This window comes from Mustelus asterias, chromosome 1 (assembly GCF_964213995.1).
Source record: "Mustelus asterias chromosome 1, sMusAst1.hap1.1, whole genome shotgun sequence".
NCBI classification, from domain to species: Eukaryota; Metazoa; Chordata; class Chondrichthyes; order Carcharhiniformes; family Triakidae; genus Mustelus; species Mustelus asterias.
In genome coordinates this window covers 132,895,618-132,909,185 of record NC_135801.1, presented here as the reverse complement: position 1 = coordinate 132,909,185, position 13,568 = coordinate 132,895,618, and the positions used below count along the sequence as shown (strand labels likewise).

General features: G+C 47.9%; 1 protein-coding gene across 1 annotated transcript in view; it reads right to left on the bottom strand.

The window, feature by feature from the left end:
• The window catches only part of LOC144510845 (transmembrane protease serine 9-like), a 47,031-nt gene that overhangs the window by 19,927 nt on the left and 13,536 nt on the right, over positions 1 to 13,568 (bottom strand). The window contains exon 8 of the mRNA XM_078240864.1: positions 2,290 to 2,453. Coding sequence (XP_078096990.1) covers positions 2,290 to 2,453 — 164 coding nt within the window. The remainder of the gene's footprint in view (positions 1 to 2,289; positions 2,454 to 13,568) is intronic.

Here is a 13,568-nt window from a genome sequence, read left to right as displayed (position 1 = left end):
ATGGAGAGCCGGTGCAGACACGATGGGCTGAATGGCCTCCTTTGTGCTGTAATAATTCTGTGATTCACTTTTGTATATACACACAGCTACAGCCACTTCACAATGATATTAAAGTGATAATCTAAGAGCTGCTCTTAGTTTGATTTCCTGTTACATTGTTACAAGTTCAGTTGCCAAATTTTTGCTACTTTTTAACTCTTTTACTTGCAGAATACTTTATTCTCTTTCTGATCCTAGTTGTTCAATATGCTTATTTATAGATATATGTATTAATGCTATCGCTTCGCTGAAGAACCAACCACAATGTAACAGTTCCAATGGGTGTCTGCAAATGGTCGGAAATGTGCACCAACAGACTATTTGGCTCATTTTCAGGTTGTTGGACACAAAGATGTTATACTGTTTGTGGGGAGGGCCACGTACAGTTACTGAGAAGGTGCAGAAACCTAACCTTCCATCAGCTGAATTTGAATTTAGAGCCAGAAATAAATTCAATCTTTTATGGGATTTTGTTTGAAATTATTCAAATTGAACAGTTTAACAAGTGAACACAAGGTAAGTGAGAGGAGTTATAGTAGACTAAAAATAATCATTTGTTTATCTAGGTCTGACATGGATTAGAACAATCAACATGTTAAAATGTCTCCAAATATCAAATGACTGAGCTTTCCACAATAATACCATATCTGTTCACTGTATTTGAAGTTCACACTCTCTGTTTATGTTCGGTTAAACACTTTTCTTTTCTGAATATGGAGAACTTAGCAAGGACGGTGCCCAGGGATCTTCAAGTATAAGGAGAGACACCTTTGAAATTAAACCCACAAAAACAATGCATCAACCCAGCACAGTACTTTGGTAAGTTTCCATTAGAATGCACCTGCACATCAAAACATTGGTTTACAGGATTGTCTGCAGTTGATTGCGAAACCGTTCCCCCCCTGCCCCAACCTCCCCACAACAACCTCTCCCCCCCCCCCCCCCCCCCCAGCAAGTACCCACGCCACTCCCCTACACACCCTAATCCCACCCTGTGCTAGATATGGGGACATAATGCAGATGAGATAGGGGAACATCACTGCCTCAATTTTACATAGCCAAGAATAAACATGACATGACTGTGCAAAGCATGTGAATGAGGTCATTCCACAAGCACCCTTAACATTAAGCTTGAGGTGTCACAATGTTGAGAAAGATCTGCAAAAGGGGCACACACTGTGGTGATATGGAAAAGCAATTTGCAGACGAGGGATCCATGATAAAGACATCTGCAGTAAGTATGGGCCGTGGTAACCCCCCAGATTGACAACTCATCATAAAAACGAGGCATACACAAGTGGAGATGTGAAATGGGTGCCATTCATATTTACAATTGTGTATATGATACACCTCTACCACTGCCTGCCAAGCCGGAGTGTTGAGGTTGGTGAACTCCTCTGGCCATCATGGAGGTAGAGCATATTGTTGAGGGTCTTGGGTGCAGCCAGCAGGCATTCCAGGGTGGTGTCACTCAATTTGGGCACAGCTGCTTTCTTTCCTTGTGGGACCATTCCTCTCATCTGCGGCAGTCCTGGGCAGCAGACATTGAAGAAGCTGTGCACGGATGTATGGCTTCGGGATTGAGGAAGTAGTGAATTTGTGGTACGGTGGGCAAATCAGGGGCTGCCTGCCCACAATCCAGCATGTTTCATTTGCGTGCATAGTTAATGCAGCATGAAGGAGACAGATCCGTTCCCACTTCATTGCATCAAATTTCAGCTGCCTATCCGTCTATTACACCAACTTATCTATGTCCTGTGAATGTTTGACATGATCCTCAGCTCACAATACTTCCAACTTTTGTATCATCTGCAAACTTTGAAATTAAAATCCTATAATTAAGAATTAAAAATGTCGGGAAGTAGATATTTATGGTAACAATATTAAAATAAAATGCTGCAAATTCTAGACATCTGAAATAAAAACAGAAATTGCTGGAAATACTCAGCAGGTCAGGCAGCATCTGTGGAGATAAACTGATTTAATATTTCAGATTGAGATGTCCTTTCATCAGGACTCAAAGCACACATTGCTGATAAAGGTTAATCTCAACCTGAAGTGTTAACTCTAGGTATCTATAATAATTAATATAGGAAAGAATAACTTTTAATATGTTTATATAACAGATATTGAGAGTTAAGGTTAATTAAGATCAAATTCTTTCCACATACCTATTACCACTTAAGGATTATTACCACACATCTTAATATAAATGCACAAAGTATAAAATTTGCTTATTTTGTTACTTACAGGTTGGAGTCAGGGAAACCACAATCAAAGAAATGAACAGACTATATTGTAATGATTTCATTGTCACTTCGATTGTGATTACAAGTGAAGTTCTCGAGTAATTTATAATAAACTCAAAGGGATGTGGTTTGTTACCTTTGATGTCATCTCTAAGAAGCTGCAACCTTTCAATTGTGAATCGATTCCATTTACAGCAAACCACATGACACAACCCAAAGTGGACCAGAGGATTGCAACAAATATTAAGACATCGGTAAGAAGAAACTGGGGTTTCACTGAGATCATTTTAAAATATTTGAATCAATAATCATATATATTTTGAATTTTCAATGAAATATTCTGATGACACATATGGGTTTTCTCATTCCCGACTTGTCAGATACTGAAACAGTCTGGGCGGAATTCACCCAAAAAGATTTTAAGTGTTGAATTCATGGGAAAACTGGAATAATTCACACTGGTTTTTTCAGTGGGAGTTCAGACTAAAATCTCCCACACTCTGTGCACTGCAGAGGCCATCAGCATGAATATCATTAGATTTCAGGGGGCGGGAGCCTGAAACCAGTAGGCCTCTGTGCATGCGCAGTGGCCCCGCACTATCAGCCTCCCATTTGCTGGCTAGCGCGATTGCTGGCCAGCCCCAGTGACCCCCCCAGTGCTGGCCCGATCACGGACACCCGACCATTCCTGGGCCAGCCTTGACCTTTCCCCCCTATTCCTGTCCTGGACCGCTCGATCTCCAGACCCCCCCCCCCAACAGTTATCCCCTCCGAGCAGCAGGCAGACCCCTTCCCCAGCTGACCCCTCCCACCCGGCTGAACCTCAGCCCACTCTGATCGCTGTCCTCCCTCTGGCCCCCATCAATCCCAATGGCAGAGGGCAGCAGGACACCGCAGCCGCACCAATTACCCCCAACACCCCGCCCCCCTCAGGCCCTGCCCTCCGGGCACTGCCCCATGCCCAGGGGACAGTTTCAAGGTGCCCCCTGGGCATGGGCACCTTGCCCCTTGGGCAGTGCCAGAGGGCCAGGATGGCACTGCCAGGATGCAAATGCCTGGGGGACAGCCCCCACTGCCAGACCATCTGGGGGGACCCTGATTGCTCCCCCTTCACTCCAGCGGGGTTGGGCCACTAGCTCCCCAAAGGACAGAGGCTAGTGGGCCCGGAGACTTCAATCCCAGGCCCACAAATTACATGAAAAATAGATCCAAATAAGGTTTAAATCGCTTACCTGCTCTTCCCACCGGTTTCCAGAGCGGATCTGATGGCACTGGAAGTTCAGCGCTGGGAGATGCGCGCGCAGCGGGAACGCATGCGTGAATACCATGCGTGCCTGGCTGTGGGATTCTCCCACCCCGCTGTGCTAGAAAATTAGTGCGGCAGGGTGGGCAAATCGCCCTCATATGTGTCCATATGCGACAAGAACAACATTCAGGCTTGGGTTGATAAATGATAAGCAGCATTCCTGTTACACAAGTGACAGGCAGTGACTATCTCCAACAAGAGGAAAACTAACCATCTCCCCTTGACGTTCAATGACAATACAATTATCAAATCCTCCACCATAACATTTTGGGGCTTACCATTGATCAGAAACTTAACTGGTTCAGTCACATAAATACTAAGGCAGCAAAATCAAGTGAGAGGCTGGTGATTCTGAAGCCAGTAACTCACCTCTGAGTCTGTCCACCACCCATGAGGCCCAAATCAGCAGTATGATGGAATACTCTCCACTTGGCTGGATCAATGCAGCTCCAACAACACTCAAGTTGCTTGATACCATCCAGGACACATCAAGCCACTTGATTTATGCCTCATTTACCAGTTTACTCACTCACTCCACCTCAGACACACAGGATCCTATTTTACCATTTTGATTTTAAGTGCTGGGCGGATTTGAAACTGGGAGTGTTTCAGATCCGACTTTTAGACCCGTTCTCAGGCACCCCCATACGCACTCTGCCTGAAAAATATCAGCGATTCCAAATCACGCTGCACAAGCCTGTGGGCGGGGCTTAACGCGCCTGAAACTCTGCAGCTCCGATCGGCACCTTCAACTGCGCATGCACAGAAATAAATTGATATCATGCTGCTCCCCTGCCACATCCCTCCCGGGCCAGATGATGCCTTCCCCTGGCCCCCACAGACATTGTCCCACCCCCACAACATTACTGACCCCCTTATCCACCTCACCCCACCACCCAGACCGATGGTGGGTCCCTCCCCGCCTTACCCCCACTGATCACAGGCAGAGTGGCAGTGGACCCCCCCCTTCCCCCCACTGATCACAGGCAGAGTGGCAGTGGACGCCCCCCTCCCCACACTGATAACAGGCAGAGTGGCAGTGGACGCCCCCCTCCCCCACACTGATCACAGGTAGAGTGGCAGCGGACCCCCCTCCCCCACACTGATCACAGGCAGAGTGGCAGCGGACCCCCCCTTCTCCTCCAAATCACACACCATCCTGACCCTGGAGGTATGACTACATTCCGCCTCTGCAAAACTCATGATTTCTGTCGGATTGGCCAATTAATGGCCAGAGGGCACACTCACTATTCAATTAAAGATGGCAAGCGAGCACCCAAGGGCCAATTTGAGGCCTTGTAACGATGATGTACCGTAGCCCCACTGTCGAGCCAGGAGCAGCCGATGTCAGCAGCAATTCCCTGCCCACAAAGAACAGGTAAAAAAAATTGATCTAAAAACAGATTGTGAAGTGACAAAACCTACACTGTGTGACCATCTGTCATGGCTGTGCCCCAGTGGCTACATTGGATTAATAGGGACAGACCTCTAATGGGATGAAGTGCTGACCCATGTTCCCCAGCCGCCCCCCCCCCCCGCCCCCCCCGCCCCCCCGCCATTCTCCGTCTTCAACCATAAGGTTACCTGCTCTCATTGGCCATGTTTTGATTCACTGGCTTAATAGCATGAATTAGCTATGGGTGGGAGCCATTTTGTCCTTGAACCTGTTGTTGGCAAACTAGCTCACCAGCCGGCTGTGTGAAATTCCGGGTCTGCCCACCCCAGTTCCGTGTCGAATGACCCAACTCTTACGATGCCAGCACGAAAGCATGACTTGACCGTCTGGCAAATTGCATGGAAACATAAATATATCAAGAATCACACTGAGGGATTGTTTATGTCGCTCAGCACTATGTTGAATGATTAATCTTGATTTTCCAAGTCGTGGACCCAAAAATATTCTCCTTTATTTTTATTCAGTCATAAAGTCTCTCAATATGTTAAATTAGATTTCCTTAACCATGGGCTGAAATTTCCAGCCTTTCCCATTGGCAACATCTTCCAGTGCCACCAATGGTGATACCCTGCGGCGGGTTCCCCCGGGGTGGGGGTTCCCCGTTGGCGGTGGGTGTGAGGCACGTATGGTGCCGTAGGGATCGATGGGACCAGCAGGTTGGGGGCCTGTGGGAGGCTGGAAAATCCGGCCCCATGAATATTTCAGCTTTACAAAATTAAAATATTCGGACCCTGAAAGGTTTGGACTTTTCCTCTCCTTCCCTTCTGTAACTCGGCCACAACAGTGCAGCAGGAGGGTCGGGCCCAATAGTTAGCAGGAGAATTTGGGATGAAACCTTCACCTCTTCTCCATCTCTGTCACCACACTGTAATTCTGAATATTTACCATAGTACTGACAATTTTCACTCAGCCTTCAGTCACTCTGGGCACTAAACACCACTGTTCATTATACAGAATGTATAAAAGATTATTACCATATGATCTGCGATAATGCTGCATCATTATTAAAATAATGACCCAAGTTTTCTGATGCCCAAAGCTGCAAAATCTGGGCTTAAGTTTGTGTTACACACCAGGACTCTGTGATCATTTGTGGATTGCTAGTTCAGTGACAATACCACGACACCAAAGCCTCTCCCGCTCCTTCTTTCAACTCTTTCTGCTTGTTGGGCAAACCCTGGAGAGGCTCTGCTGGCTCGTTTCTGTTCAGCCAGGATCAAGGTCCAGGCTGAAAATGAGCAGTTTCTTGTGGGCACAGAAAACCTTGCAGATGTTGGACGCATTGCCCAGAAGATCTGAATCATTATTTTTATTAAACCTATTTTTTAGGCCTCGAAAATTACTTTGAAACAATCCTTGGATCATAAATTGTCCACAACATTGCATAATTTAATTTGATATAAATGATGTTGATAGACAGAGAGAGCTCAGAGACTGAATCAATGAGGCCAACAAGTGGCTGGAGCTTCCAACTGCACTGGAATCATTGATACAGCAAAACTGAACTGATCACTTAAGGGTCATTTCTCCTCCAGCTTCATTTTTTTAGGCTGGCGGGAGGAATTCTAGGATATGGAGGAGCCCTAAAATAATTAGAATCAGGCCTTGGGCAGGAAGAGTGTGGTAGCTCCATCAGTAGCCCCCAGTAACATTGCATAGCTTCCCCCTGCAAGGTCTGGTAACTGCAGGATCTGCGTTGTACCCGCTCATGCCCTTCACGCCAGCCTCTTCTGAATCCTCCACTGTGGACACCCCTAATCCTCCCCTACCCTCCCTGCCCTGCGACCCCAAGTTTTACCCCATCCTGGAATCTCAGGAGTTAGCCTCTGGGGACTGTACGCAGTCCCAGCCCTGATCACTGCAGCTTCTGGCACTGCCAGCCAATCAGATTTTTCAGCAGCTCTCTGAGGTGGGACTTCCTTCCCAGGGAGGGATACAAATCCCTGCCTCCAGCCAATGAATGCTCGTTGGAGCATGAAATTCCAGCATGCTCTTTGGATAATGGGAAAGGAAACCCCAAAATCCTAAAATTTTGACCCATGTCCCTACTGTCACTTTGATTCCATGAGATCTAATATTGCTCATAAGTCTATTGTGCAGCACTTTATTGAATGCCTTTTGGAAGCCCCTGTATGCCATATCACATCATTGCCCTCAACGCTCTCTGCTTCCCTCATCAAAAATGCTCAGCAAGTTGTTCAAAACAATTTTCGCCTTTTCAAATCTATGTTGGCTTTCCTGTCGTGCTTTCCAGCATGGTGGCACAGTGGCTAGCACTGCTGGCTCACAGCGCCAGGAACTCGGGTTCAATTCTGATCTCAGGTCACTGTCTGTGTGGAGTTTGCACACTCTCCCCGTGTCTGCGTGGGTTTCCTCCGAGTGCTCCGGTTTCCTCCCACAGTCCAAAGATGCGCAGGTGAGGTTGATTGGCCATGCTAAGTTGACCCTAGTGTCAAGGGACCAGCAGGGTAAATACGCAGGGTTACGGGAATAGGGCGTGGGTGGGATTATGGTCAATGCAGACTCGATGGGCTGAATGGCCTCCTTCTGCACTGTAGGGATTCTATTCTATTCTATCCTATTAACCCACATTTGCCCGAAATCATCATTTCTAGAAAATTCCCCACCACATCAAGGTTATATTGACTGGCCTCTCTTTGATGGGCCTATCTTTAATCCTTTTTTGAAGGGTGTAACATTTGTAATTCTCCAGTCCACTGTCTTTTCTATGATGTAGCCTGATTTATGGCTGACACGATACAGCCCTTCATAGAACATAGAAAGCCACAGCACAAACAGGCCCTTCGGCCCACAAGTTGCGCCGATCACATCCCCACCTCTAGGCCTATCTATAGCCCTCAATCCCATTAAATCCCATGTACTCATCCAGAAGTCTCTTAAAAGACCCCAACGAGTTTGCCTCCACCACCACCGACGTCAGCCGATTCCACTCACCCACCACCCTCTGAGTGAAAAACTTACCCCTGACATCTCCTCTGTACCTACCCCCCAGCACCTTAAACCTGTGTCCTCTCGTAGCAACCATTTCAGCCCTTGGAAATAGCCTCTGAGAGTCTACCCTATCCAGACCTCTCAACATCTTGTAAACCTCTATCAGGTCACCTCTCATCCTTCGTCTCTCCAGGGAGAAGAGACCAAGCTCCCTCAACCTATCCTCATAAGGCATGCCCCCCAATCCAGGCAACATCCTTGTAAATCTCCTCTGCACCCTTTCAATGGCTTCAACATCTTTCCTGTAATGAGGTGACCAGAACTGCGCGCAGTACTCCAAGTGGGGTCTAACCAGGGTCCTATAAAGCTGCAGCATTATCTCCCGACTCCTAAACTCAATCCCTCGATTAATGAAGGCCAGTACACCGTACGCCTTCTTGACCGCATCCTCCACCTGCGAGGCCGATTTAAGAGTCCTATGGACCCGGACCCCAAGGTCCTTCTGATCCTCTACACTGCTAAGAATGGTACCCTTCATATTATACTGCTGCTTCATCCCATTGGATCTGCCAAAATGGATCACCACACACTTATCTGGGTTGAAGTCCATCTTCATATATTGAGTGGTCAGTTTACCTGTTGATAATTGTAAAAATATATGAAGTGTGTGGAGAATATCTGGAAATGTGAATTTTTGACAATGTGCTGACAAAATGCATTTGCTTTCTGTGTATAGTATCGTCGATCAGTAAATGGCTTTTTGAAGAGGCATTGTTAACTTGTCCAAAGGACTATCAACATGGCATTTGTTACATTAATTGACAACAACATTTATGTGGCTCCTTTGACATGGGAAAAAACATTCCAAGGAACTTCACGGAAGTGTAATTATAAACAATAAACAATAAACAAAAAGTTGATGCTGAGTTACATACAGTGAGGCTCTAAAAATGTGTTTAATCATAGTTTCTATCAAGCAACTTATTTTCATGGTATCTTTTGCCAAGCTTGTGTTAGCTTGGCAAAGATGTGGAGATGCTGACGTTGGACTGGGGTAAGCACAGTAAGACGTCTCACAACACCAGATTAAAGTCCAACAGATTTATTTGGCAGCACTAGCTTTCGGAGTCTCAGTCTCCTTCATCAGGTGATTGAGGACTTGTGTTCTCAAACAGGTCATATATAGGCACAAACTCAATTTCCAAGATAATGGTTGGAATGCGAGTCTTACAGGTAATCAAGTCTTAAAGGTACAGACAATGTGAGTGGAGAGAGGGCCAAGCACAGGTTAAAGAGATGAGTATTGTCTCCAGCCAGGACAGTTAGTGAGATTTTGCAAGCCCAGGCAAGTCGTGGGGGTTACAGATTGTGTGACATGAACCCAATAGCCCGGTTGAGGCCGTCCTCATGTGTGCGGAGCTTGGCCATCAGTTCCTGCTCAGCGACTCTGCGCTGTCGTGTGTCGTGAAGGCCGCCTTGGAGAACGCTTAGCCGAAGTTCAGAGGCTGAATGCCCGTGACTGCTGAAGCGTTTCCCGACTGGAAGGGAACATTCCTACCCAGTGATTGTCGAGCGGTGTTCATTCATTCGTTGTCGTAGCGTCTGCATGGTCTCCCCAACATACCATGTCTCGGGACATCCTTTCCTACAGCGTATCAGGTAGACAACGTTGGCTACAATGTTTCTCACCCAATAAAATATCACTTGGTTAAATTGACATACAAGGTTAGGCAGCAAGTGGTTTTCAATACTTTGTCAAAAAACATTTCAGTTATATAGAAACCCACCAAACCAATGCGACAGGCCTTCATGAGTGAGTCTTAAACAACTGTGGTCAGAGATAATTCAGTCCTTCCCCACCCCGCCACTGCTGCCTGTGAGAACAGAGAATTTGGCACTCGGATAAAACTCCATTCACAGCAGCAGGACTGGAAAATCCCAGCTGCCGACGATGTTGGAGAATTCCGGCCTTAACCTTTTAACTGTTGTTCGGAAGATTTTTCTAACCATGTTCATGTTTTTCACATAACAGTCCCCTCAGAGCACGGATGAAATCTATATACCTTTATGTAGCTTAGAATCTTCCAGACCATTCCATTGAAGGCCAGCATCAGACTTACATACGAACATATGAATTAGGAGTAGGAGTAGACCACTCGGCCCCTCAATTGCCCCTTTATTGAAGAAGATCATGGCTGATCCAATTTTAACCTCAACTTCACTTCCCTGGTGATCTCCAGATAACTTTTCACTCCCTTACTTATCAAGAACCTTTGTCTTAAAGATAGTCAAAGACACTGCCTCACCCACATTTTGGGGAAGAGTATTCCAAAGACTGACAACCCTCTGAGAGAACATTTTTCCCCTTGTCTCTGTGTTCAAGGGGTGACCCTTTATTTTTAAACAGTGAGCCCCACCTCCATATTCTCCAACAAGTGGAAACATCCCCTCTACATACACCCTGCCAAGTCCTCTCAAAATCGTATATGTTCCAATCAAATCGCCTCTTACCCTTCTAAACTCATGGTCACCATGGTGTCCCTCTGGAATTTATTGCAGTGCCTCAGGTTTTTTCTGTGTTTATCAATATTTTTATTGAAGTAATAATTGTACATCCAAAATTACTGAAGGTACCAGGCGGGATTCTCCAATCTTGTTCGTTCCCACCCTGCTGCCAGCAAGAACGGAGAATTTGGCGCTCAGCCAAATCTCCATTCGCTGCAGCAGCACTGGAGAATCCCAGCTGCAGATGCGGTTGGAGGTTTTCAGCCACTAGGCTAGTTGGCACTGTAATTATTGTAGATGGGAATTGAAGGTTACAAGGAAACATTCATAGTTTCATTCAGTGGGGAAACTTTGACAGTTGAAGTTTGGTGCGGGAAGGTATGAGATCATCCACGTAGAGCCTAAGACAGATAGATCTGTGTATTTTCAAAGTGATGAGTGTTGTAGGGTTTAGGATACAGTTCAGTTAGGTTTTAATGAAGTTGTCATAATCTTATGACTAACTGTATTCATTAACTACAAGAACTATGTACAGAGTTCAAGTTAGGAGCTGTCCCATGAATGCTTGTGCACATGGCTCTGCCTAACACTAGACTGATCCCGAGGTGTGGGCCATTTGTTACCTTATAGCACTGCGTGGGCAGTACTCAGTCCCATATTAACACTATTGATGGAATTCTCCCATCTGGGACTAAGTCCCGTGGTAGAGAGAGGAGTGGAGATAGGGGCAGGGAATGTTTTCTGCTGCAGAGGGTTACAGGAAACCACACAATATCTTCCATCCCTGGACTAATTAATAATGCCTCTGGTGGTTTTGTGCCACCATCTGTGGCAGGGGTGGGGTGGGCTTGATGGTATGTCTCCTGCCGTCATATCCGAGCACTATATTTAAAAGGCGTCCAGAGATTCACAATGTCAGATCAAAGCCAGAGAGACGTCTGTGAGGTCACCTGCTGGCCCTGCTCCACAGTGTGGTGATTGGGTGATTGGGGGGAAAGGGGGATCTGGCGTAAGCACAGAGGGAATCAGCAACCTCTGCTAATCACATGCCTGTTCGAGCCTTCCCTTTGTATGTGGATGTGCTCAACGCTCCAGAGGGAGTTGGTCCACAATCTTTCAGTCCAATTTAAAGTTTAAGTTTATTTATTAGTCACGAATAAGGCTTACATTAACACTGCAATGAAGTTACTGTGAAATTCCCCTAGTCGCCACACTCTGCGCCTGTTCGGGTCAATGCACCAAACCAGCATGTCTTTCGGATCATGGGAGGAAACCGGACCCCCCGGAGAAAACCCACACAGACACGGGGAGAATGTGCAGGCTCCCCACAGACAGTGACCCAAGCCAGGAATTGAGCCCGAGTCCCTGGTGCTGTGAGGCAGCAGTGCTAACCACTGTGCCACCGTGCAGCTGATGAGCTGCTTGACTGAAGTGGGTTATCTTGCAAAGGGAGAGATGAAATTCCATTGCTCCAACCAATGTGACATACAACCCTGCTCGAACATGGGGCCCGGTTTTACCATTGCAACAGGCGCGATTAACCATTAACACAATACGCACCTGCGTCTGCGCAGATGCCCACTTTACCAAGGCCCGAAAATGGCCGCGATCCATGCAGGCCAGATCATTCTCTGGTCGGGGGAAGGAAGGTCTGATCATTCTCTGGTGCGAGGGGAGGGAGCAGAGAGGCCAGATCGTTGTCTGGTGGGGTGGGGGGAAGGGCAGAGGGAGGCCAGATCGCTTTCTGGTTGGTGTGGGTGAGGGGGGTAGGGTGAGCAGGGTGGGGGGAGGTCTGATCATTCTCTGGGGGGGAGGGGAGGCCCGATCATTCTCTGGTGGTGGGAGGGAGGAGGGAGGCCAGATCACTCTCCCTGGGGGGGTGGGGGGTGGAGGCCAGATGGATCTCTCGTGGGAGGGGGGGGGAAACAGGGGGGCAGGGGGAGGTTCTGCTGCCACTCTGCGAGCGATCAGTGGGGGGGGAAGGGTCAGGGAGTCGCGATCGGTCTGGGTAGCAGGGGAGTGTTTGGGTAAGAGGACAGTTATGTTTTGGGGGTGGGGTAATGTCTGTGGGGGCCATCGCTCCCGCTTTTCGCTCCCGGGCGGCTTTATCTGCTTTTTGCAGCCCGGGAGCGATGTGACAGGGGCGCGGTTTTCAATTGTTTTTCTCACTGCGCATGCGCAGTTCAAGTTCCAATCGGAGCAGCAGCGTTTCGGGTGCAATAAGCCCCGCCCATGGAGCAACTCAGACTCGCAATTTTTTTTCCAGGCGAAGGACATATGGGGGCGCCTGAGAACAGTTTTCCAAGTTGGATCTGAATTGTGCCCAGATTCAGCACTTAGAATGAAAATGGTAAAATCGGGCCCATGGTCTCTTCTTTGAGTAGAAGAAGCTTCGATACAATCGTGCTGACATCGGGAGAAGCCCGGAAGGGGTCGAACATTCCTGAAGGCTCTGACTGAATTTGAGTATCAGAGCTTACACGCGAGTGGAGTGTGGCAGAACCATTGGCAATGGAGAGATTGGCCTTGGATGTCCACCGAGTAAGGATTCATCCATTCAATAGAAACCTGAGGCTCAAATGTGCCTCCATGTTGGAGGCAGCTGATGCTGTCATTTGCCTCCCTTTTCTCATTTACAGGTGCCTCCAAAACTAGACCAAGTTCTGAGGAGGAGGAGGAGGAGTGGGAGGAAGAGGAGGAGGGAGAGGAGGTGAAGAAGGGGGCGGAGGAGGAGGGGGAGAAGAGGAGGAGGGAGAGGAGGAAGATGAGGAGAGGGGAGGAGGAGGGGGAGGGAGAGGAGGAGGACGAGGAGAGGGGGAGGAGGAGGAGGGGGCGGAAGAGAAGGAGGGGGAGGAGGAGGGGGAGGAGGAGTAGGAGGGGGCGGAAGAGGAGGGGAGGGGAAGGAGGAAGAGGGGGAGAAGGGAGAGGATGAGGAAAGGAGGAGGAGGAGAGGGAGGGGAGGAAGTGGAGGAGGATGAGGAGGGGGAGGAGGAGGAGGAGTAGAGGACTCAACATCCAGTCCCAGCGACAGCTCAGGGATGAGCCAGGAGGGAGCTGAAGA